At 42.1% G+C, this 22590-nt stretch overlaps 1 protein-coding gene across 1 annotated transcript in view; it reads left to right on the forward strand.

Moving 5' to 3' along the window:
• The first annotated feature begins 4088 nt into the window (after window positions 1–4088).
• The window catches only part of TRABD2A (TraB domain containing 2A), a 66153-nt gene continuing 47651 nt past the window's right edge, over window positions 4089–22590 (forward strand). Inside the window, 4 exon segments of the mRNA XM_033124314.1 lie at window positions 4089–4301; window positions 4303–4327; window positions 13517–13968; window positions 13970–14066. Of these exon segments, the coding sequence (XP_032980205.1) occupies window positions 4222–4301; window positions 4303–4327; window positions 13517–13968; window positions 13970–14066 (654 nt within the window). The 5' untranslated portion in view covers window positions 4089–4221.

Consider the following 22590-nt stretch of genomic DNA (forward strand, 5'->3'; position numbering starts at 1 on the left):
AGAAAAAGCCTTTACATTCCTGCTGAATATTTCCACGCTTTTATTTTTGCCAATTTGGGAGGTGAAAACTGCACCTAACTTGCTTTATTTTGCTTTGTTAAAAGAAAATTTTAAAAGCTGTGGTAAAATATACATAAAATGTATCATTTTAATCATTTTTAAGTGTACAGTTAAGTGGCAATAAGTACATTCATATCGCTGTGCAACCATCACCACCATCCATCTCCAGAAGTAATTTACTTTTATTTCATTAGCTAGTGAGGATCTATTCATTTATCCATTGACTATTGTATTTTTCCTTCTCTCTCTCTTTCTCTTTTCCTTCCGTCCCTCCTTTTCTTCCTTCTTTTCTCTCTCCTTTCCTTTCTTTCACTTTTTCATGATCTTTGCAGATTTTCTAACTAGGCTGAGGTCGGTTTTCTTTCTCTCCTTTTCTAAAATTAGGAGCTTTTCTATATCATGGGTATTATCTAATACTTTTAATTTTATATATTTTACTTGCCTCCTTATATATTATTACATGATATGTAATCTTTACAATATCTCTGCAAGACAAGTGTGATTACTCCCATTTTGCAGATGAAGAAGCAAATGAAGATAAGTCTTGTGGTCACAGAGCTAATAAGTGGCAGAGACAAGATGAAGCTCCAGCTCAGTCTGGCTTTTTCCCAGTCTCAGGCCAAAGGAAAAATGCTTGAGGCAGTTAAGGCTTTGTTAAGACTGGGCAAGACTAAAGACCAGCAAGGGTGTTTGGAAGGGCAGGGAGTTCAAGAGACTTCAGAGGGAGACTGTGGTAAGCAAGTTTTGGGGGGATCTAGAAGTTGGTGCTCCTAAGTATGGCGGAAACAAGAGGTTGGCTCCCACTTTCCTCTACTGCTCTTGCTGCATGAAAAACTATCGAAACACTTATGAAATTGGGGTCTTGTGGGTGTTCACTCCCCTCTTACCACTGTGGCTGCAAAGTGGAGGCCAGAGGGTATGGTCTGGAGGTCCTTTCTGGGTATTAATTCCCAGAAGTTTCTTATTTGTCCTCTTTCCCACATTCAATCAACCAGCAAGTGAGGTGTATTTTACTTCCTTAATGTCACTTCACTTCTCTTTGTTCCCTGACTGGCTGTAGGACTCATGGCAACGTACGTTTCAAAAACTGCAATGGAGAGACTGTAGCAAGAATTGGCACTACACTCGTGTATAATCATGTACAAGTAATCACATGCATCCCATCACCTTTGCCACATCCATTGGTGAGAAGCAAGTCACAGGTCCTGCTCACACTCAAGGGGAGGGGATTAGACAAAAGCATGAAAACCACGATCAAGGGGGCCTGCCCACCACATGTGGGCTGTCCGACCATTTTGGGAAATGTGGTGTGTTAAGTGACTCAGGACTTGGATAACTGCAGGTCAGCTATACCAGGCAGGGCAAAGGTACAGAAGTGCAGCAGAAGCCATGGAAAATCCTCTGCAGACCCTGAAAACTTTGTTTTTGAAGTAATATCTGATTTTTGAGACAAAGCAAAAAGGCTTCCAGGTATAATTTCCTCAGGTAACTGCTATGAAGGGGACAAGCTTTATAGGTTTGTGTAAATTCAGGAAGATTGGTAGGGACACAGAGGAAGAATTTAAGAGTAGGAGGACATAGGAAAGTTGCCAAGGTTATCAACTATACATGGAGAAACAGAAAGGAGCAGGAAAAGGTTTAGAAACATCTAGGCCTCTGGCAGTGGGATGCAAGAGGTATGGACCAAGTACAATACTCAAGTGAGGGAACTGAACTAAATACAGAAACTCTGTAGATAGGCAAAGGGGGGCGGGGCTACTGGTGCAGTTAGCATTTCCTTCCTGACCAGGAAGGGGAAGCCAGGAAAGCCTTCAGCCTAGATGTCTTTAGAAGGCAAATGAGGACCAGGCCATGCCAGCCTGCCTGTCAGCAGGTCTGGGGCAGAACTGTGGAGTGACGGGGACTCAGGGATGTCGGTAGAGACAGACATGTATATAGAGTAGATGTGATGCTACTGAATGTTTGAACACTGTCTTACAGAATAAATCCTACTGAAGAATAGGTCTGGCTAAGGCAGGAAGCCCCACTTGAAAAAATGTTACAATCAAACAAAGCTATCTATGCACTAGACATTTCAAACTCAGTGTCTGACTATATCCTGGGCCATAAAACAAGACCCAATAAATTTAAACTGGTTGAAATCAAACAGAGGATGTTCTCTGAGTACAGTGGAATTAGATTAGAAATCAATAACAATATCCAGAAAAATCCATAATTTGGAAATTAAACAACATACTTCTACATTATCCATGGTCAAAGAAAAATATCACTAGGGAACTTAGAAAGTTTCCCAACTGAAATGATGACGAAAATATAACTTTTCAAAGTTGGTGTGATGCAGCTAAAGCAGTGCTTGGAGGGAAATTTATAGCTTTAAATGTTTATATTAGAGAAGAAGACATATTCAAAGTTAGACCTCACATTCCACCTTAAGAAGCTATAAAAGAGGGAAGTAACTAGAAGTTACTAGGAACTAGAAGGAAAGTAATAATAAAAGCAGAAATCAACAAAATATAAATGAGAAAATTAACAAACTCGTCATGTTTTGTGAAATTATTCCTCCCCCTCTTCCCTCTAGCCACAGATGACTGGTTGATAATTCATTTGTAGTGGGGGGAATAGAGTATGAAATAATAGTTAATTACTTCCTCTTGAGTTCTTGATACTTTCACCTCACAGCCAGAGAGAACGTTTTTGCCAGTAGGTGGCAGCGCTGGCACCTGGAAAATCCCGGACAGGCTGCGTTCTGGATCAACTTGGGAACTACTGATTGCAGCCGGGCTGTAGAGAGTTAATTAAAGACAGGAGAGTCAATTCCAGAAAGCAAATCTTCACTTACACGTAGGACAGGAAAAGTTAGCGATTTAACAATAACACCTGAAACCTAAATGCCGGTGGAATCAATGCTTGAAAACCTTGCTCGTTAAAGCCAGGGGGTCTTTACTGGATGGGCTTCGGGGTCTCAGAAAACGCCTCCTTCCATGGCGTGCAAATATGGACAACCCCACTCTTCACCCCTCTGTCCTCCACAGTTTCTGAGTCTCAAAATGGACAGGGATTTAAAACAAGATGCCCTGCTGCAAGTTCTCCATTAAACACCACTCAGAAGTTAATCACGCATAAGCCTGGGCTGTAAAGAGAGGTGGTAAAAAGAATTCTGGCAGGGCGGCCTGGTGGCTCAGGTGGTTGGAACGCTGCGCTCCTAACACCGAGGTCGGGGTTCCAATCCCACATGGGCCAGTGAGCTGCGCCCTCTACAGCTAAGATTGTGAACAACAGCTCTTCCTGGAGCTGGGTTGCTGTGTGAGAAGAATTCTGGCCTTAGATGGGAGACACGAGAGGCTGTCCACAGCTGCTTCTATAATTTTTTCTTACTAAAGGGTCGTTTGGAGTGGAAAGGGAGCGACTGCGTTTTGCAAGATTACTATGTGCACCAAACAAGGTGCTTTTCACAAATGTCCTCATGTAATCTTTGCAGTAACCTCTCACGTTTGGTGTTCACATTCTTAATATTATTCCCCCAAATCCCTTAAGAGGGCCCTAATGGAGTGCCGGCTTTTGTGGTTCCGGACTTGAAGCGAATGCACACATTGACTATTCCCCTCTTTTATAGACACAACTGTCATGCGATTTTGTTTAAATGAACTTTCCTTTAAAAATAGCCTTTCGTTTATTTCTTTGGTCTATCTCAGTCAAGAGGCACCTTCAGAACTGGCAGCATAAACACAGCCGTAAGGCAAGAACCAATACGATTTTAGGTTGAACTTAGAAAGTGCTGGAACCTCACTTTTCCCATCTCTCGGGCTCCCTAGGTGGCCGGCGGCCCTGGCAGGGTTTGGGCAGGAGAATCTGGGGCCCGGGATCCGCAGCAGCCTCCGCGCTGGGCTGACTAGCGGCAGGGTTTGGGAGGGGTCGGGCTGGGTCCCACGTGGTCGCCGCCGCCAGGTTCGCGGGGCCCCGCCGGGAGGTGGCCGCCCGAACTGCAGTGGGAGCACGCGAGAGGCGCGGGGCAGCCGGCGAGCCCCGGCCCCCGAGCCTGACGAGCCATGGCAGGCGCCCGGCCGGTCTGCAGCGTCGCGGTCACCAACTAGCCTGGCCGCGCGGCCCCTGTCGCCTCACTCCTTGCAGCCGCGCCCAGGCCTGGGAGACGCCGTGAGGAGGATGAGTCGCTTGAGCTGGTTGCTGCTGCCAACCCTCTGCCTCCAGCTCACCCACGCAGCACCGCGGCGCGGCGCGCCCGCCTTCTGACTGAGAGCTCAAGCCCCAGGTAAGGCGCGTCCGGCGCGGGCGGGCGGGCGTCTTCCCGGCACCTCCCGGATGGCTACCTTCTGAACCCCGTGAAGCACAGCGCACTCGGTCCCAGAGCCAACTCTGCGGGGGGGGGGCTCCACGTCCCACGGCGGAGCTTCCTTGCTCACGCACACCGCCGCGCCCCTCTTAGGAGGCAGCGCAGCCCTGCTGCCGCGTGAGACCGTGTCCCCCAGCCCTCGCCATTGGTCAGCCCAAGGGAGACCCGCCGAGGTCTCCTGGTTCTTGCCAGCCTGCGTCGGGAACATTTGTGGGACGAATCGGCCAAGACTGTGTGGGTCCCGGACTTGGGCACATTTATTATACTTTGGAACTTTCTTCCCCTCTCTCTTCCCCAGTGTTTAATTTCTCCTGCTCTTATTGAAATGGTGAAAACACCCTGCAACTGCTTGCGTTAACCTTCGTATTATTCAGTCCTGAGTTAGAAGGGATTTTGGGGAGCCGAAGCCATTCCCCTTATTTTACCGATCTGGGAAACTGAGGCTCAGAGAGGGACCTTTGTGCTCCAGGTCACAGAGCGCATTGGCGGAGGACCACTTCTGGTAGCCTCGTGTTCTCGCATTGGGCGCTTCCTTAGCTGTTCGCATCGGCGTTGTGCGGGTGAGGGCAATCGAGGCGAGGGAGGCCCAGTGAACTGCCGTGGTCCACCAGCCCTAAAGGAGCAGAAGCCGAGAGGACACCGGGCAAGTGTCGCGTCTCGGAGGCTGGACCTCTTTTGAGATGAATGTTTCCTTCTCCTGATCAATTTTCTTACCCTCGGAATTTTCTGTTGTTCCCAAGTCCCTCTAGTCTGTGCGCCGTGGAAGCTGAATTTTGTGTTTGTATCGGTGGGTCCTGTCTCTGGATCCCTGGCACTGGGGAGGGTGGAACCTAGGCTTGTCCTTCGGGTGGCCTGTGCGCCCTCGGACGCCGGTGCCGGAGTTCAGGGTCGGCTCATCTTCGCTGACGCCTGCGTAGCACCTGGGGCCTCGTCCACCTTTGGCTATTCTGAATTTTAGTCATCGACCTAAGCGCAGCAAAGGAGAGGGTGACCTAATCGAGCGGCTCCTGGCGCTGGGAGCTGGCCGGAGAGCCGCACTGTGTCTCTAAGGCGCCTGGGCCGCGGATTCTCCCTGTAGGAAGGCGGGAGGCGCGGGGTCTGGAGAGGGAAGTCCGCATCAGGGAGAGTTTCAATCTCTGCTGCGTTGTGGCCGCTGCGCGTTCAGTTACACAAAGCAGAAGTCCATCCTTTCATATGAAAGCAGAATGTCTCACTTTTACAAAATCTATTACCAACTCGTAATTATATTACAACCAGTGAGTCTTAACAAGATCTTTCTCTCTTCGTTTGAATCTGTCTTCATGGGTCTTTTATTTACCAGTTCTCAAACTGTTTGGTCTCAGGACCCCTCTACACTTTCAAAAAGTATTGAGGTCGCCAAAGAACTTTTATTTATGTGGGTTAATGTAAATATTAGTAAAACACAAGAGTACACAAACACATGTGCCATTAACTGTCAGAGTGGTGATGTCACATGCCTGTAGCCTCTAGAAAATTGTATTTGTATACTAGTGAGAGAATGAGAGTGAAAGAGGAAAATATTATTATGAAAATAGTCCCAACCTTACAGACCTCTTGATAGGGTTGTAGGGACACGGACAGGTCCCTGGACAGTTTGCCCACTGAGAATTGCTGTTCTGTTCTGTGGGCAAACTGTCCTCTCCCCTGCAGAGGTCAGAAGGTCAGTCAGTGGCAGGGCTGTATGCTTGACCTGCATGCTGTAGGGCGCTGTGGGTGAGTCCCTCAGGGGGTTGGGGTCTTGAGATTGTAGAGTAAAAGCCAATGTGGCAGTTTACTGTAGCTTTCTGGAAGGACTGTGGCTTGAGAGCTGGATTGGTTTTCAACTTTCGTTAATCTTTAGAGAGTTTTTAGCAGAAAAGTCCATCCACCGACACTGCAGCCTTTTCTGAGCACGACATCTCTTCCTTATCGACACTCAAACAAAACTCGAGTTGTGTACTATTCCTGCCTTTGTTCTTTTACATTTGCTGTTTCTTCTCCCAGATAACCACATGCTTCCTCCCATACTTCACCTGGTCTTTGTTCAACTGTCTCTCAGAGATCCTTCCTGATAACTTATTAAAGATTATGTCAACCCTACCCCCACTCTCACCCTGCCTGCCCTCCTCTCTGCTTTCCCTGGTTTAGTTTTGTCTACAGCACTGAACTATCATCTGATAAATTTTTTGTTTTTTATTGTAACAAAAGTATATGTAATCTTCATAAAGGTACGGACCTTTGTTTGCTACTGTATCCCCAGTGCCTAGAAGAGTGTGTGGCCATAATAATAGATGCTCAATAAATATGTGTTGAATGAAAACGGTACACTAAAGCCAACTTACTTTAGTACCATTCTAATTGGTCTGCTGAAGAGTACTCTTGGAAAAGTGCAGTTATCACAGGTTCCAGGAAGCTGGGATGGGATGACCTGAGGAGTGCAGCAGTTTAGGGACTTAGCCCACATTACACAAGTTGTCATTGTGCTTCTTTGTTTCATTGTATGGATTACACACACGTGTGTTAAAATCTCCAGTGTTTCAGTTGACAGAACTTGTAGCTTCTTGTGTCTCCATCATCCATGGCCATTGTCTTTTTCTTTTAGGACGGTTGCAGCAAGGTTTAGAAGGGACATGTTAATAGTGTTAAGTTTTATTTCTCTTAAGTCATCATAATGTTAAAATACATGGCCTCCTCTAGTAGCATGTGGTGGCCACAGTGACAGAGAAATGTGGTAGTAGAGCAATTTATTTTCCTTTGTGGAGACAAACAGCTCTCCTCCGAGGATGTGAGTATGAGGGAGGCCGGGCAGTTGCACTTGTAAGATTAGTGCAGCTACCTGGGGGCCTGCCCGTGTTCAGAGGCAAGGTCCGAGCTCCCTGATCAGAAGTCCTGAAGACTCTTCTTCTGGCCGCCTCGCAGGGCAGTGTCAGCGGCCAGCAGGGTTAGTTGCTGGTGCAGAATGGGAGACAGGATGCCCTGCTCGGTCAAAGTAGGACTCCATTTATTGAAGAAGCTCTATAAGACGAGGGTTGTTTCTTTAAAAATCCTTTAAAACCACTGGCTTAAAAAAAAAAAAAAAGTGCACTCCTTCCACCCCTATTGTGTTATCCTGAAAACAGAGAATGGGAAAAGGTGGCAGCCTGAGGACTTAAAGATGTCAATATGGACTTATCTGGGCAGGTCATCAGGGCTCAGGAAGGGGAGCTGAATAGACCTTTCTCCATTCGGAGTCAGGTAGCACGCCTGAGCAACAGTGCAGTTACTAAGGTATTAATTGAAAAAGATATGATTCTGAATCTCCAGTAAAGTCTGTTGCATGTTAAGGCCTCATAATGTGGCGTTTGAAACCCAGGGCTCAGGAACCAGCCAGCCTGGATCCACCAAATCCTGGATCCACCTAAGTAGCCATGAGACCTCTCAAGGCCCCAGTTTCTCCATCTGGAAATGGCCAGTGTCTTACTTAGTTGTGTGTCCTCCTACTTCCTCTCTTCCCATTTTCTCCTGAATGGGCACCAAGCAGGCTCTCATCTCACAATGACACCAAAACTTTTCTTGTCCAGGTCCCCAGTGACCTTAGTGTATCATCCACAGGTCAGTTCTCAAATCCTTGACTTTGGCCCATCAGCCACACCGAACGCACCTGCTTACTTTCTCCTCCTTGAAGCACTTTCCTTTGATTGGCTTTTTACTCTTCTGATTTTCCTAACAGCCTCACTGACCACTTGTCATTCTCTTTTGCTGACTTTTTTTCTTATGACTTTGCAAGGTTAGACCATTTCTAGACCTTTTCTCTCTTATTTATGCTTAGTCCCTTGGAGAGTTCATCTAGTCCCATGGCTTTAAATAACATCTAAATGGTGACAATACCCTTTTTAAAATCTGTGGCCCAGGCTTCTGTCAACTCCAGACTCATGCATCCACTGACCATCTTGATTTCCCCACTTGGATGTCTGCTAGACTGTTCAATTCAACAGGGCCAAAAACAAAATTCTGACCTTCCCCTCAAATCCTGTTCCACCCCCTTCTTCTCCATCTCAGTCGATGGCAACTTGGTGTTTTTAATTAACCAATTCGGCAAATCCTGTTGGTTCTAGCTTCCAGAATATATCCAGAATCTCTTACATCTCATCAATTCTATCACTACCACTCTGTTCTCTCACTTGGATTATTTCAGCAAGTTCCTAACGACCTTGCATCTGCCCTCATCCCTCAATAATCTATTCATCACAGCTGCCCGAATGATCCTGTTAAGACATTAAGTCATCTCATGTCTCTCCTCTCACAAAAACCTGTGCTGGCTTTCATCCTCCTTAGCATGAAAGCCCAAGCCCTTCCTGTAGCCCCCAGACCCTGTGTGGCCTGGCCTCCCTCACCTCTCTGACCTTTGCTCTGACCTTAAAGCTTTCCTCTTTAGTCACCCCACCTCAGGGCCTTTGCAACTGCTGTTCTCTCATCCCGGAGGGAATGCTCTTCTCTCAGATATCTATCTCTCTGGTTTGCCCTCTCGCCTCCTTCATTGCAAGGCTTAAATGTCTTAGTAGACATTCAGTGACTTTCCTGATCATCCTATTTAAGAGCCCATCCGGTTTCCCCCAGCACTCCCTGCTCCCTTTCCTGCTTTCATGTTCTCCACAGCAGTTATCACTACCATACCTGATGCAGGGAACTGTGTTTCATTCACTGCTGTATTCCTAGTGTCCTAAAATACACCAGTGCCCAGCGCTTAGAACAGTACCTGGCACATGGTAGGCATAGCATAAATATGGAACAAATGAGTATTGAATGAATGCAGTAGGACAATCCACGTGCAATGCTGGCACACAGTGAACATTCAAAAATAGCTAGCTGCTCTTAGCATCATTATTGTTATCACATGGCTGGATGCCACAACATGAGCCTTGTGTTGTTTTTTTAATCTGAGCAGTTTTCAGTGAATAGATAATACAGTGACCCTATTTCTAGACTAATAAAGGCAACAATAAAATAAAAATGGGTATATATAGTTGAACAGACTTTGTTTAAATAGAAGTGCAGGTATTTCGAGGTAGGATGGGACTTTAGGGAGATTACGTGAATTGGGTAAGAATAAACCAAAAACAACCCAAAATTTGCAATGTTCCCCCTGTTCCTCTCCCTCCTTCATAGACCCCATGATCTTGCCGTATGGGTTTGGTTTTCCTGGGAACATATTTGTTTAATATTCTGGTCTCCAGATAGATGACAGTGAATTAGGTGCCCATGGATTTAAGAATAACATTTTGACCCTTTTGCCGTGTCTCACAGTTGGAAACAGTAGGAGTTTTTTGGTGGACTGTGTGGGACTTGTGCGACCGGATTTCTCATGTAAGTCAGTGTGCTCAGTTGTATCACCATCTGGGAACCCTTTGATTGTCAACTCTTCCCCCTAAAATGAACAAATGACTAACCTAAACCTATGCTTGGAAGGCCACCTCTAGCAAACCAGTTGCATTTATAGGTAATTATTTTGTTACCTGTTTGAAATTAACCAAAGCTGTAACTGTCAGTCTCAGCTTTTGATTAGCACCTACTTAGCGATGTAGTGTTTTTCTACAGCTTCATGTAATTCTAACCAACAGTGAGACATTTGATTGCTTAATCAGCCCGGGCAACCATTGTTTGGTAGATGTGCAGTTTCCATTTGGCTTTTTTGAAGTTTTAAATAACCTTGGTGTGGGGACAGAACCAGAAGCGCGGTTTCCAGCCTCTCGCCCTCACGTGGAAAGGTGCTCGCTCCAGTAGTAAATGGCCATCAACTGTGACTGTATGGCCATCAGCTGTGGCTGGTTGGCCGTCAGCTGTAACCAGTGAGCCATTGGCCACTAATATAACTGTTGTGGCTACACTAGCAGCAAATGGGGGCTAGCAAGAAGACGGTGGCTGAGCTGGCAAGCGGAGCAGTGAGGGTTGCGAACAGTGTGGCTCCTGCTTCCTCTGTCTCCAACCCAGCCGCCAGCGAGAATATAGTGGTATGACTCCCCTACCTATGGCTCCATGGGTGTTCCTTTTTGGCCTCACCATATCCTGTGTTCTTGTGTGGGGAGTGGGAGCTGAGACCCCGCAGGCTGCCCCTCACAAAACTTGGGGACCCTCCTTACTCCATAAGAGGATCTCTGAGGACTGGCTGGAGACTTTGTACGTGATTCTTCTTTTAATATTTACTTAACCATGAATAGGTTTTAAAATACATTTTTTTCATTTGTTCATTCATTTAACAATTACCTGTCTAATACGTTTATTATCATAACCTATGACAGGGGTTGTTATCTAACTTCTACAGATGAGGAAACTGAGGAACAGAAAAATGAAGTGGCTTTAAAAATTCTCAATGGGGTAGCTGAGACAGAGCAGAATGTAGGAGTTTTTTGCTCAATTAGTGCACTCATGAAAAGGTGGGTGTGTGGAAAGGTGGGTGTGTGAGCAGAATTGTAATTTAAATACTTTCAAAAACAAGGTTCTGGGCTGGGGGTAATGAGATATATTCGGCTTGGTTTGCAGGGCATTTAAGAAAATTGAGGCAACATTTTTTAATTGGAAGATTTTATTTGAAGTCAGAATTTCTAGTTTTTTTTGACAAGTCCATTCTGGAGCACCAGGCCTGTTCCTGTGTGGCGAGCACTGGCTTTGGCTTTTTGGCCGGTATCCTTTATTGAAAGGTGTGGACTCCTTTGCTGCTGACTTTCCCCCACCGTTTCTCACTCCCTGCCCGTATGTTTATCTGCCTGCCTCTGACCTTATCTGAATGGTGAGAGGGTGTTTTTGTGGGGATGTTTTTGTGGAAGGCGGCAACGTGGCAGGTGGAGAAGAGAAGGTTGAAGGCTGTGAGAATAGGGCCCCTGCTTTAAGCAGTTCCTGTTAAAGGAACTGTCTTACATTTTGAGATTGTGTCATATTTCCTTTGAAAACAGGTGGCTGCTGTTTGAATAATAACACACAAATGCAAATGCAGTTCATCCTCATTATTTGTAGATCCCATATTTGTGAATTCACCTACTTGTTAAAATTGATTTGTAACCCCTGTACGTATGGTGCTTTCACCGTCATTTGCAGACATGCCCACCACTGTGAAAAACTTGAGTTGCCCGATGCACACACATTTCCAGCTGAGGCTGAATAAGTTGATGCTCTCTGTCTTGTCGTCTTGGCTGTCAAACAAGTAAACGAGTGTCACTTTCGTGGTCTACTTAGTGCCATCTTTTTTTCATTTTTGTGCTTTTTGTAGGTGATTTCACTGTTTCAAGTGGCCACAAGTGTAGTGCTGAGGGACTGCGTGGGTCCTAAGCACAAGGCTGTGATGTGCCTTATAGAGAAAATATGTGGTAGGTGAGCTTCATTCAGGCATGCGTTATAGTGTTGTTGGCTGTGAGTTCAGTGTTCATGAATCAACATTACATAAGGTGTCTTTCAACAGAAGCACACATGAAACAAGGTCATGCATTGATCTGTTGATGAAAACGTGACCAGTAGCTTGCAGGAACCTAATCCTGTATTTCCCCTAGGAGCAGTGGTCAGTATTCGGTAGTCAGTGTCCTGGTGATTTTATAGAGCATGACTAAAACAATGAGGATTGATTATAAGTTGAAAACCCACAATCCAGGAAAGCCTGTTACCTAATAGGCTGTTGAAATTAAAGCCTTTTGTAAATAGAATGCCTTCCAAGTATTTCCTATAATCCTGGATATTCACATTTCTGGGTTGTTTGTTATGTAGTTCACCTCATGAGTATACCTGACCTTTGCACTGAACTCCTTGAGGGCTGCCTTCTACATTTCTTTGTACAGTGTCTCTTAATAAATGGGCACCTCATAAATGCCTTGTGTTGAGACTGAGAGGCACTCGAGGTCAAAGGGCACAATGGCCTGGCCTTGGGTGGAAGTGAACCATGGCTCAGCCTGTAAAACTGCCGGGAGAGAAACCGTGGAACACCATTGTCATGTGGGGTCTCTGGTTCTGCTCCCCGCATAAGAACGCAGGATATGGTGAGGCCAAAAAGGAACACCCACGGAGCCATAGATAGGGGAGTCATACCCCTATATTCTCACTGGCGGCTGGTCGAGACACAAAAGCAAATATCCGCCAGTACCCCAACAAGGGGTCTGCCTGCACCCCAGTCTCTCTGGCAGCTGGGTGAGACACAGGGAGTAGGATCCACATGATCTGCAATCCGCCGTCTGCTTCTTTGCCAACCAACACACCTTACTTGCTAACTGCAATCCGTGCTTGCTGGCTCAGCCACGGCAGTTACATCAGTGCCTAATGGCTAAGTGGTTACAGCTGATGGCCAACTAGTCACAGCTGATGGCCATCTACTACCCGAGCCAGCACCTTTCCAAGTGAGGTCGCGAGCCTGGAAACTGCTCTCTGGGACTCTGTCCCCACAACCATCCAGTTCTCTGCTATTGAACCAGAGGCTTTTGTAAGGAAGAAATGCTATAGGATAATGCATGTCCTAATGGGACGGGCAAACTGTGAAATCAGGGACTCATTAGCACCACGATGTCAGCCTTGGCTGCGCTTTGCAATCACCAGGGGCGTTTTAAAAATATTGTCTGTGATTCCACCTCCAGAGATCCTGATGTGACTGGTCTGAGGTGGGAAACCCAGATATCGGACTTTTGAAAGCTTTGCAGGTGATTCCAATGTACAGCCAGAGTTGAGAGCCTCTGCTTTTGGAAATGTTGGATTTGAGATCTCGAGAAGCAAAGACCATCAGGTCTGCCTCGGAGGTAACAGGGGGCTGCTCAGGTGTCCCTTACCTATATCGGTGCATCCTTGGAGTCCCTTGAGAATCCCCTCTTTAACTCCTGCCCAGTTTGTTGCTAGGGCAGGTATGGGGCAAACTCAAATATTGCTATTGCTATTGCTTTCTTGTTTTTAACGAACATTTTGATTGAAAAGGGGAAAAGGATGCTGAAATGCCGGCTGCACTGAGGACTCCTGCTCCTAGCAGGTAAATCTACCCGGCCTCAAAAGTCTGAATCATATTTTAGAAATTTTTCTCCTGCAATGTGATGTCTCGCCAATTTATTTTCTCCTCTTAGGCACCTAAGCCTCCATATCATGCCTTGATGTTGTCTCCTTTTCTTTTAGCAAAATGAATTGTATTCCTTCTTATGGACCATAAAGAGAGACCCGCCGTCTTATTTCTTTGGTACAATCCATGTCCCGTACACCCAGGTTTGGGACTTGATCCTCTACAATTCCAATGAGGCTTTTCAGTACAGCAGCATCGTGTACTTTGAGCTGGACCTCACTGACCTCTACACAGTCTCGGCCCTCACTCGCTGTCAGATGCTGCTGCAGGGTGAGAACCTCCAGTACGTGCTTCCTACGGACATCTACTGCCACCACCTAGAGGATGTCAAACTCATGATGCCTTCGTGGATGATCCCAGACCAGTGTGATAAGGGTCTCTATGCAGATTACCTCTTCAATGCCGTCGCCGGTAATTGGGCGCACACGAGGCCGAGGTGGGTCATGCTCACAGTCCACTCCCTGACCAGAATGGACATTAAGTCCCGCGGGGTGCCTGTCTTAGACCTACACTGCCCAGGAGACCGAGCGGCTGAGGAAACAGACTGGGGCGGTGGAAAAGGTGGAAGAGCAGAGCCATCCAATGAATGGGCTGAACTTTTCACAGGTAAGACCCTTGTTTTTTTCTTCAATTTTTAAAATTTTAAGCGTGTTTTCCAGGACCCACCAGCTCCAAGTCAAGCAGTTGTTTCAATCTAGTTGTGGAGGGCGCAGCTCACAGTGGCCCATGTGGGGATCGAACTGGCAACCTTGTTGTTAAGAGCACCGCGCTCTCACCAACTGAGCTACCCAGCTACCCAGGTAAAACCCTTTTTGCATGATGGAGTTACATTTGATTGTGTGAGTGAATCTGCTGAATTACAATATAGAAGATGGACCAGGAGCTCCGTTTATCTGAAAAATGTCTTTACTTGAGAATATTATTCTGGGGATTAAAAAGTAAGCCTAGTAGTCAGTTATATCAGTTATTTGTGTATTACCAAGAGAGAAAACTTATTTTTTCTTGTCATCCCAACAAGTATTACATGGTTTTATTGTTCGTTTTAATTCAGGTCATTCATTAAGAAGTTGTTTTGAGAGGATGTGGAAAACGTGAATGCCATACTGGCTGTCACAAGGTATGGCCCAGTTTGAAAATGATACTGCCCATGGCTGTTTTAGGTAACATCAATCTCTTGGAGATCATTGCTGTTTCTCTTCAGGACATTCCTTCCAGGACATTCTTTTCCAAGGCAGAGGTATGCTCCTCTTACGTATAGATCCTACCTCAGGGTATTGGAATTTAGGTTGATGTTCAAGAACTTCTTCACTTCTCATAAGGTAAGTAATACTTTATCAAAGTGCCATTGTTTAATTGTTTTTGCGCAATTTGTTATTGATATTTTAAAGTGCACTAGATACCTCTGGGGTCCAATAGGAATTTGGCAATATGAAATAAGCATTCTTGTTTTGCAGATATTCTCAGTAGTTGGCCTTGGGATGTTAGTCCTCAAAATAAAACCCAACTATCTAGGCCTTAGCTGATCTTGAAATGTTGAACTCAGATTGGTATTTAAAGGGTTTAAGGGCATTCAACAGTCTAAAAATTGTGTTGGTGAATTGATAGTGAAATTTTTAGGGAACTTACCTTGCTAAAATTCTATAATATTAATGAATATTCAGATGCTAAAATATAGTATTTGTTTGGCACATTGAGGTTTATAGACAAGATAAGGGACCACTAATTGTTTACATCGATATCCTGGGGGAGTTTTCTTGCATTATTTTGGAAACCCAAAGAGCCGCTATTCTAACTTGTTCAATGTCTGTATTTAATACAATGTTTTGTAAAAGTAAAGTACTTTGATTTAAAGGCTCAATGATTTTGACTTTACAGGTTTCAAATTTGTGAGCATTTTTACCTGAGCCCTGTTTTCTTTTATACTTCTGATTGAGAGAGAAAAAAAGCCTGGAAGTAAAGTATCTTTTGAAGCAAGATATCTTTGAAGGAAAGTGTGTAGCACTGTCTCTTAAGATAACACATTTAAGAGACATTTTAGAGCACTATCGTTATACACTAGAGTGTCATGTTTATTTCATGACAGATTCTTTTTTTTTTTCCTCCCTTCTTCTGCTTCCCCCCACCCCACTCGGGTTCAAGCTGTTGTTTCTCAGTCTAGTTGTGTAGGACACAGCTCACTGGCTCATGCTGGTGTTATGAGCCAATCCAAGAACATGTTATCCTCTCCATTTATTTTAATCCTCTTTTTTATATTGTAGAGTTCTTGATCCAGATTTTGCTCAATTCATAAGTTTATTAATTGTTTTTAATATAAATTTCGCTGGTGTAAAGAGTCTTTTCTCATTATATTTCCCATCTGGTTACTAAGTTTTATATATTAATTTAACCATTTAATTGAAATCATGTATTCTAACAATGTTAGTTTATTCTCTTGCTTTCTTAGTGACCAGACATAAATAACTATAAAAAAATAATGATTTTGTCTTCACCTTTCCATAGTATGTCTCATTTCTTTTTCTTGCCCTAGCGTGTTGGTTAGGATACTTAGAACAGCTTTAAGTAGTAGTGGTAAGAAAGGGCATCCTTCTTTTCCCTAACTGGAATAAGAATTCCTTTGATATTTTACCATTAAATATGACGCTGGTAATTGATTAGTCTTTGTGATGTGAATGAAATGTGCTTGTATTTCTGTTTTATTAGGAATTTTGTCAGAAGCAGTTGTTGCTACTAGTGGAAGCAGTTATTGAGGGTTTTTTAAAAAAAATTTTTTAGCAAGGGAAAAATAACTGACTTTAATACATACATATGTATGGGAACCCCATATACATGAGAGAGCCGGAGACCCCACATGCAGGAGAGGTCAGAAATCGAAAGGGAACATGGGTATATAAGACATTCTGTACTAGGGATGATGTATGGTGTCTTGGGGGCTTCAAAAATGTCATTGCAGCATGATAAGAGCAGATTTTTAGTAAATAGAAGTTTGCCCTGTCATAGATAGGTCAAAGGAAGAAATCTCTGATAATCTCTTATGGATAAAGCCTCTAATTCAAATTCTTCTAGGTAGTTGAGGAGGGGAAGAAGTTTTTCTTGAACCTGTGGCTAAAGTTGTCTTTAGCTCAAAAATAATCTGCATACCACAGAGATTAGTTCTGGAACCCCCCACAGTTCCCTCCTCTGAAACTTTCAGGGAAGTTGAGTTGATAGATTGTTCTATATCTCTTTTAACCAGTCTTGACAAAAGTTCAATTCAGTTAAACAGTTGTTTCTCATTTCAGGAAGCAGTGATGCAGGTGGGCTCCCAAAGTTAAGCGATGGTATAAGCAATCAGTTATTTAATAAGAAGCATCTCTATGGAAACAAAAGAAAAAGGTTATTATAATCCTGGTTTCTGAGTTCTGAAGCCAGGCAGCCAAGACGATTTCTAGATGTCTGTCTTGAATCATCTTCAGGTGGAGTGAAGGCAGGCAGTTACAGTCTGAGAATCTCCAGGTCTGCAGTTTGAATGTCTCTGATGATCTTTCTGCAACAGGCATAAGATTGTTTGTATGTGAGCTGTTGTGATTTCTCTAAAGTCTGTATCAAGTTGTCTCACTTTAGTTTGCATGGCCTTAGGAAATGGGCGGTTTTAGTTCTCGATGATTCCAAGTCAAAGAATGGGAAAATGAAAATGTTAGTTTTGAGAGTTGCAGCCAAATATTTAAGAAAACTAGAAAAATTCAGGATCCAGTCCAGTTTATAGGTAGAAAATTAAAAAAAAATATATCTCAAAAGCCAATGAGAATCACTAGAATCTGATATCTACAAAGGTATATTATAGTTTGTATCGAAACAATTTTTCTCTCTAAAATCACCTACCTCTTTACCAAAGATAACCAAATTAAGACTAATTTATTTGAAAAATAAGTCTAATTCCAATAAACTTGGCCTGATTATTTGTATAAGCCCAGCAAGAATAATAATTTACCACATACCGTGTTTCCCCGAAAATAAGACCTAGCCGGACCATCAGGTCTAATGCACCTTTTGGAGCAAAAATTAATATAATACCCGGTCTTATTTTAATTTTTGCTCCAAAAGACACGTTAGAGCTGATAGTCTGGCTAGGTCTTTTTTTCGGGGAAACACTGTTAAATCTGCTTTGTTGGAATTTTTCATAAGGAATCTTCAGATTGAGTTTAAAGTCTTCTTGAGGTTAAGAAGCCAACCCACATATTTGCCATTAGACTTCACCTGCAATACCTATAGATTTGGGGTTAATTCCTCTTTTCTTGAGATTCCCAGCATATCCTGAGGTTCTTCTTTGCATCTCCCACTAAGCAACATTTGTTCCTTACCTGGAAAGAATACTGTGAACCATGCAAACAAGGTACCAGGCTGTTTTTCCAGGGGGCTTTTTTATTGGTTTCCAAAGTCAATCTTAATTCTTTAAAGTTTTCTGGTCATATCCGAGTCTATGTATGTCTCTCTCAGATATGGTATTCCAGTCAAGCTTTGTAATATAATTGGGTTCTAATTGTGGCCTGTTATAAAGAGAACAGATTCTTATTGAACTTATGTAAACCAACATATTGCCATGAAAATAAAATGAAAATACTCATTGATACTTTCCAAAGTCTGAAGGGATCAATGAGAGAGAGAGAGAGAGAGAGAGAAAGAGAGAGAGAGAGAGAGAGAGAGAGAGAGAGAGAGAGAGAGAGAGAGAGAGAAAAGAAATGTTTCAATACTCCTTACAAAGGTGTAATTTATCAAATTGCTCTAGTTTATGAGAAAGAAAAATAAAATTCCTTATATCTAGAAAACAAAAGATTTTAAAAATAGGAATATTTCAAATAAAAAGTCATAATATTATAACCTTTCTTATCAATTCATACAGTCCTATGTAATTAAACTTGTTCTGCTTGAACCCAATTTTCCCATTAGTTCTTTTTATGTGTTTTAAATTTTTCATTGGAGAATATTGGAGAATAGTGTGCTCTTCCAGGACCCATCAGCTCCATGTCAACTCATTTTTCAATCTAGTTGTGGAGGGCGCAGCTCACTGGCCCATGTGGGAATCGAACCAGCGACCTTGGTGTTCTGAGCACTGCGCTCCAACCACTGAGCCAACCAGCCCATTAGTTCTCTTGACTTTGCCTGATACTTGAGGGTGATGGGGTCAGTGATAATTCCAAGAAGTTTGCAAATCTGTCCACCAAGGCTCGTATGGTTTGCTCAGTGAAATGGGTGCCTAGAGATTTTGGAAGGTGTACTCCAAGTGGGAAACACATTTTCTAACATTTCTTTGCCATTGTGAGAGCATCAGCTTTGTGGGAGGGGAAAACTTCAACTCATCCAAAAACAAGAACAAAACTAAAAAAACACCGCCAAAACATACATACAACAAGAACACGTTGATAACTCATACTAAGTGGCAGCTGAATGAAATCCAGCTTAAATGTACTATGATGAATGAAGAAATGCAAAAACTGAAAAAATGCTAGGGAGCTGGAAAGAACCAAGCAGCCATTTTGGGTTTCCCATAGACCCGACTATTCATTTAATTCACAGTCATTGTTTACCCATCTTAATTTCTCTGGTTCAGGAACAGACTGTTGCTATGTTACAAGAATGTCAGGATGGCAAAAGTCTGGCAACAAGGGGTCATTTTTGCAAAAACAGAATGGACTTCACCCATATGTGCCACAATTTGATACTCAGATTCAGTCATTTTAGTGTGTCCCTCAATTTTGATGACAGATATCCTATGTCAGGACATCTGAGATTTCCAGCAATTTCACGCTTATTTCTGGAACATCTATAATATATTCTTATACAAATACAACATAAAGAAGACCCGATGCTATTTTTTATTTGGCAGTGCTTCCCATGTAATTTCAACACACCAAAAAAGGCTAATTAGTTTAATATCTCTCTTTTGTAAGGAGAGAAAACTAACCTTTTGAGATGTTCCAAAGGCCCTTCTGCAATACCCCAAAGTTATTCTCAGGTCAAGACTCTATAATTTAAACTTTAGGAAGTTTGACAAAATATATCAAGAAGTTTGGACATTTGACTAAATAGGATCATAAGTAATTATGAAGCAACACTGAATTATCCATTTAACCAAAGTGGCAACAGAAGATTTCAAAGAAAAATACAGAAGTTTACATAATTGTTAGCAAAACTTAGTTCTTACTATTGAGGAGATTCAGTTTTCTTAAGTAATCAAGAACCTGATTAAGACACCATAAAACACAGAAACTTATTTTGGTAAAACACAAAATCTTTGCTTTCTAGGCAGAAAAAATTTTCACAATATCAGTGGCAAACCAATAGTCATTTTAACAGAGAGAAAAAAACCAAACACAATTTTTCATCACCTTACTTTTGATATTTAAATTCACTTACTTGATTAAAATTTCCTTTCTCAAGATTCCTTTCCCACAAATCTTCTATAACATTCCTTCTTATATTCAGATTTTTGTCTTATTTTTCCTCTTTCCCATTCTGAAACAACCAGCCTTATTTATGACAAAAGTAATTTCCTTTCTCTCAAAAATACATCTCCATATCACATACCCCTTTTTAAAAAGAGCCGAAACATATGCTATTTTTTATGTGTACACTTTTCTTGTTTTCCCTAATATTAATTTTTATAGCTTTAATTTAATTGCATATATTAGAATTCTAAACCTTTAAAAATCTCAATTAGTTAAAACTAAGAAGTAAGCAATTATGAACTATTACACCAGTATTCTTTAAATGTATATATTTATGAACATATTTAATAATTTCTAGAAATTTCCTCATAGCACAATTTTTTTTTTTAAAGTTTACAGTTTTTTAAAAAAAATTTTTTTTATTGGGGAACAGTGTATTTCTCCAGGGCTCATCAGCTCCAAGTCATTGTCTTTCAGTCTAGTTGTGGAGGGCACAGCTCAGCTCCAAGTCCAGTTGCCGTTTTCAATCTTTAGTTGCAGGGGGTGCAGCCCACCATCCCATGTGGGAATTGAACCGGCAGCCTTGTTGTTGAGAGCTCACACTCTAACCAACTGAGCCATCTGACCTCCCCTACAATTTTTTTTAATGTGGCACAAGACATGTTTGATAATTGACCCAAATATCTTTAGTTTTTCTATAATAAGCAAAAAGTAGATAAACTTTTGCTCAATAATTAATGTTTCATTATTTTATCTTATAAAATGGTCTACTTGGAAATGGTCTAGACATTCCATGAATAGCCATCATTTAATTTATTTAGCAAAACTTTAAAGTTTCAAGTTACCAAAGAGATTTAGGAAACCATTTTTAAAAATATAATTATTGCTAAAGAGTTCATGTAAAAAGAAGCCTTTTATCCTACCGTGTTTCCCCAAAATAAGAAACCTAACTGGAAAATAAGCCCTAGCATGATTTTTCAGTGTGACATCTCCTGAACATAAGCCCTAATGCATCTTTTGGAGCGAAAACTAATATAAGACCTGGTCTTATTTTCAGGGAAACACGGTACTTACATTTAATTAATTTACTTGTTCCTAATAATTAAATTTAGATTACTTATGAAAATTTTATCATACCAAGTTGGTTTTCTTGCTGACAAATTTTGCAGCAGCGATAATGTGAACTTACTTGACTAATAAACCCAAGTAGAATAAAAATATTGTTTAATACAGATTATTTTAAAGATATGCCTGTTTAACCAAACCAAATTCAAACCAGCTTTAATATCAAATATTTTCCCAGATCATGTGATTCTGAAAAGTATTTGGATTAGTTTCTATTCTTTTTTTGAGAATTCTCATATACGCACTTGTTTAATGTTTAAGCCAATTTAATAGAGCTCCTTTTTTTTTTCATAAATAACAATACCATCTAGAAGTAGAAAAATACCATAAAACACACTTGAACAGACAAACAAATACGAACAGAAAACTCCTAGCCTTCATTAAAAAATTATTGCCATAGGATGGATAAGATAATGTGAAGGAGCAGTTGGTTCCAAACTGTGATCCTGGCAGAATAAATTAAGATTACCTATTTAGAGGGCGAAAGCCTTTTCTTACTAATATTTGTGAAGAAAGCACTTAAGATTTGTATTTGTCCTTGGCAAAGGAGTTTTGGAGCCATAGAAGCAGTTTGTGCTTTCAGAAACACCCTAGTCTCCCTTTTTTTTTTTAAATTTATTTGTGTGACAATTGTTAGTAAAATTACATAGATTTTAGGTGTACAATTCTGTAATACATCATCTATAAATCCCATTGTGTGTCCACCACCCAGAGTCAGTTCTCCTTCCATCACCATATATTGGACCCCCTTTACCCTCGTCTACCGCCCCCTACCCCCTTACCCTCTGGTAACCACTAAATTATTGCCTGTGTCTATGAGTTCTTGTTTCTCATTTGTTTGTCTTGTTCTTTTCTTGTTTTTGGTTTATATACCACATATCAGTGAAATCATATGGTTCCTAGTTTCCCTTTTTTTCCTTCAGTCTTAGGAATTGGGGATGATAAAGATAGGTGGGCTTCTGGAGGGGTATTTCTGATTTCACAAAGATTTGCAAGGTAACAGTTGCTCTCAAAATTAGGGTTGAAACTTAAGTGACATCCTAGGTTGACTAACTACATAATCTCTAATTTGCTTCTTTTCCTCTGAGTATATAGTTTTATTTTAGCTTAGGGAGGGGGCTCAAAAAAAAATTCCTATCAGGCTCAGACATTAGGTTCCAATTTGGCCAAATTTCTGATCATAAAGTTATTGAATCCTTTCAAATATCTTGTCAGGTTTCAGCTGGGACAAACGGTAGATATTTCTGGCATTATTAAACAATTCCACGGACTGAAGAGGGCACAAAAAGTTTACTACTTTCTAGAGTCTTTCCCACTGATAGCCACAAGAAAGAACTGAGCCTTCACATACCAGTTCCTCAGTGAGACATAAAGTCTGTTTCCACAATACAATCAGGTAAAAGAGATGCAATCAGTTAAAGTTGACATGACTTTTTTTTTTTTTTTAATATAAAGCCTGTTTAAACATTCCAATTTTCATAATCTTTTCTATCCTTACATTTTCATATTCTTTTACTCTAACTGTAGCCTGAGTCAGGGCTTTACCAATGGGTTTTGTTACCAGAGTTCATGAATTCCCACAT

The sequence above is a fragment of the Rhinolophus ferrumequinum genome, chromosome 13 (genome assembly GCF_004115265.2).
Source record: "Rhinolophus ferrumequinum isolate MPI-CBG mRhiFer1 chromosome 13, mRhiFer1_v1.p, whole genome shotgun sequence".
NCBI classification, from domain to species: Eukaryota; Metazoa; Chordata; class Mammalia; order Chiroptera; family Rhinolophidae; genus Rhinolophus; species Rhinolophus ferrumequinum.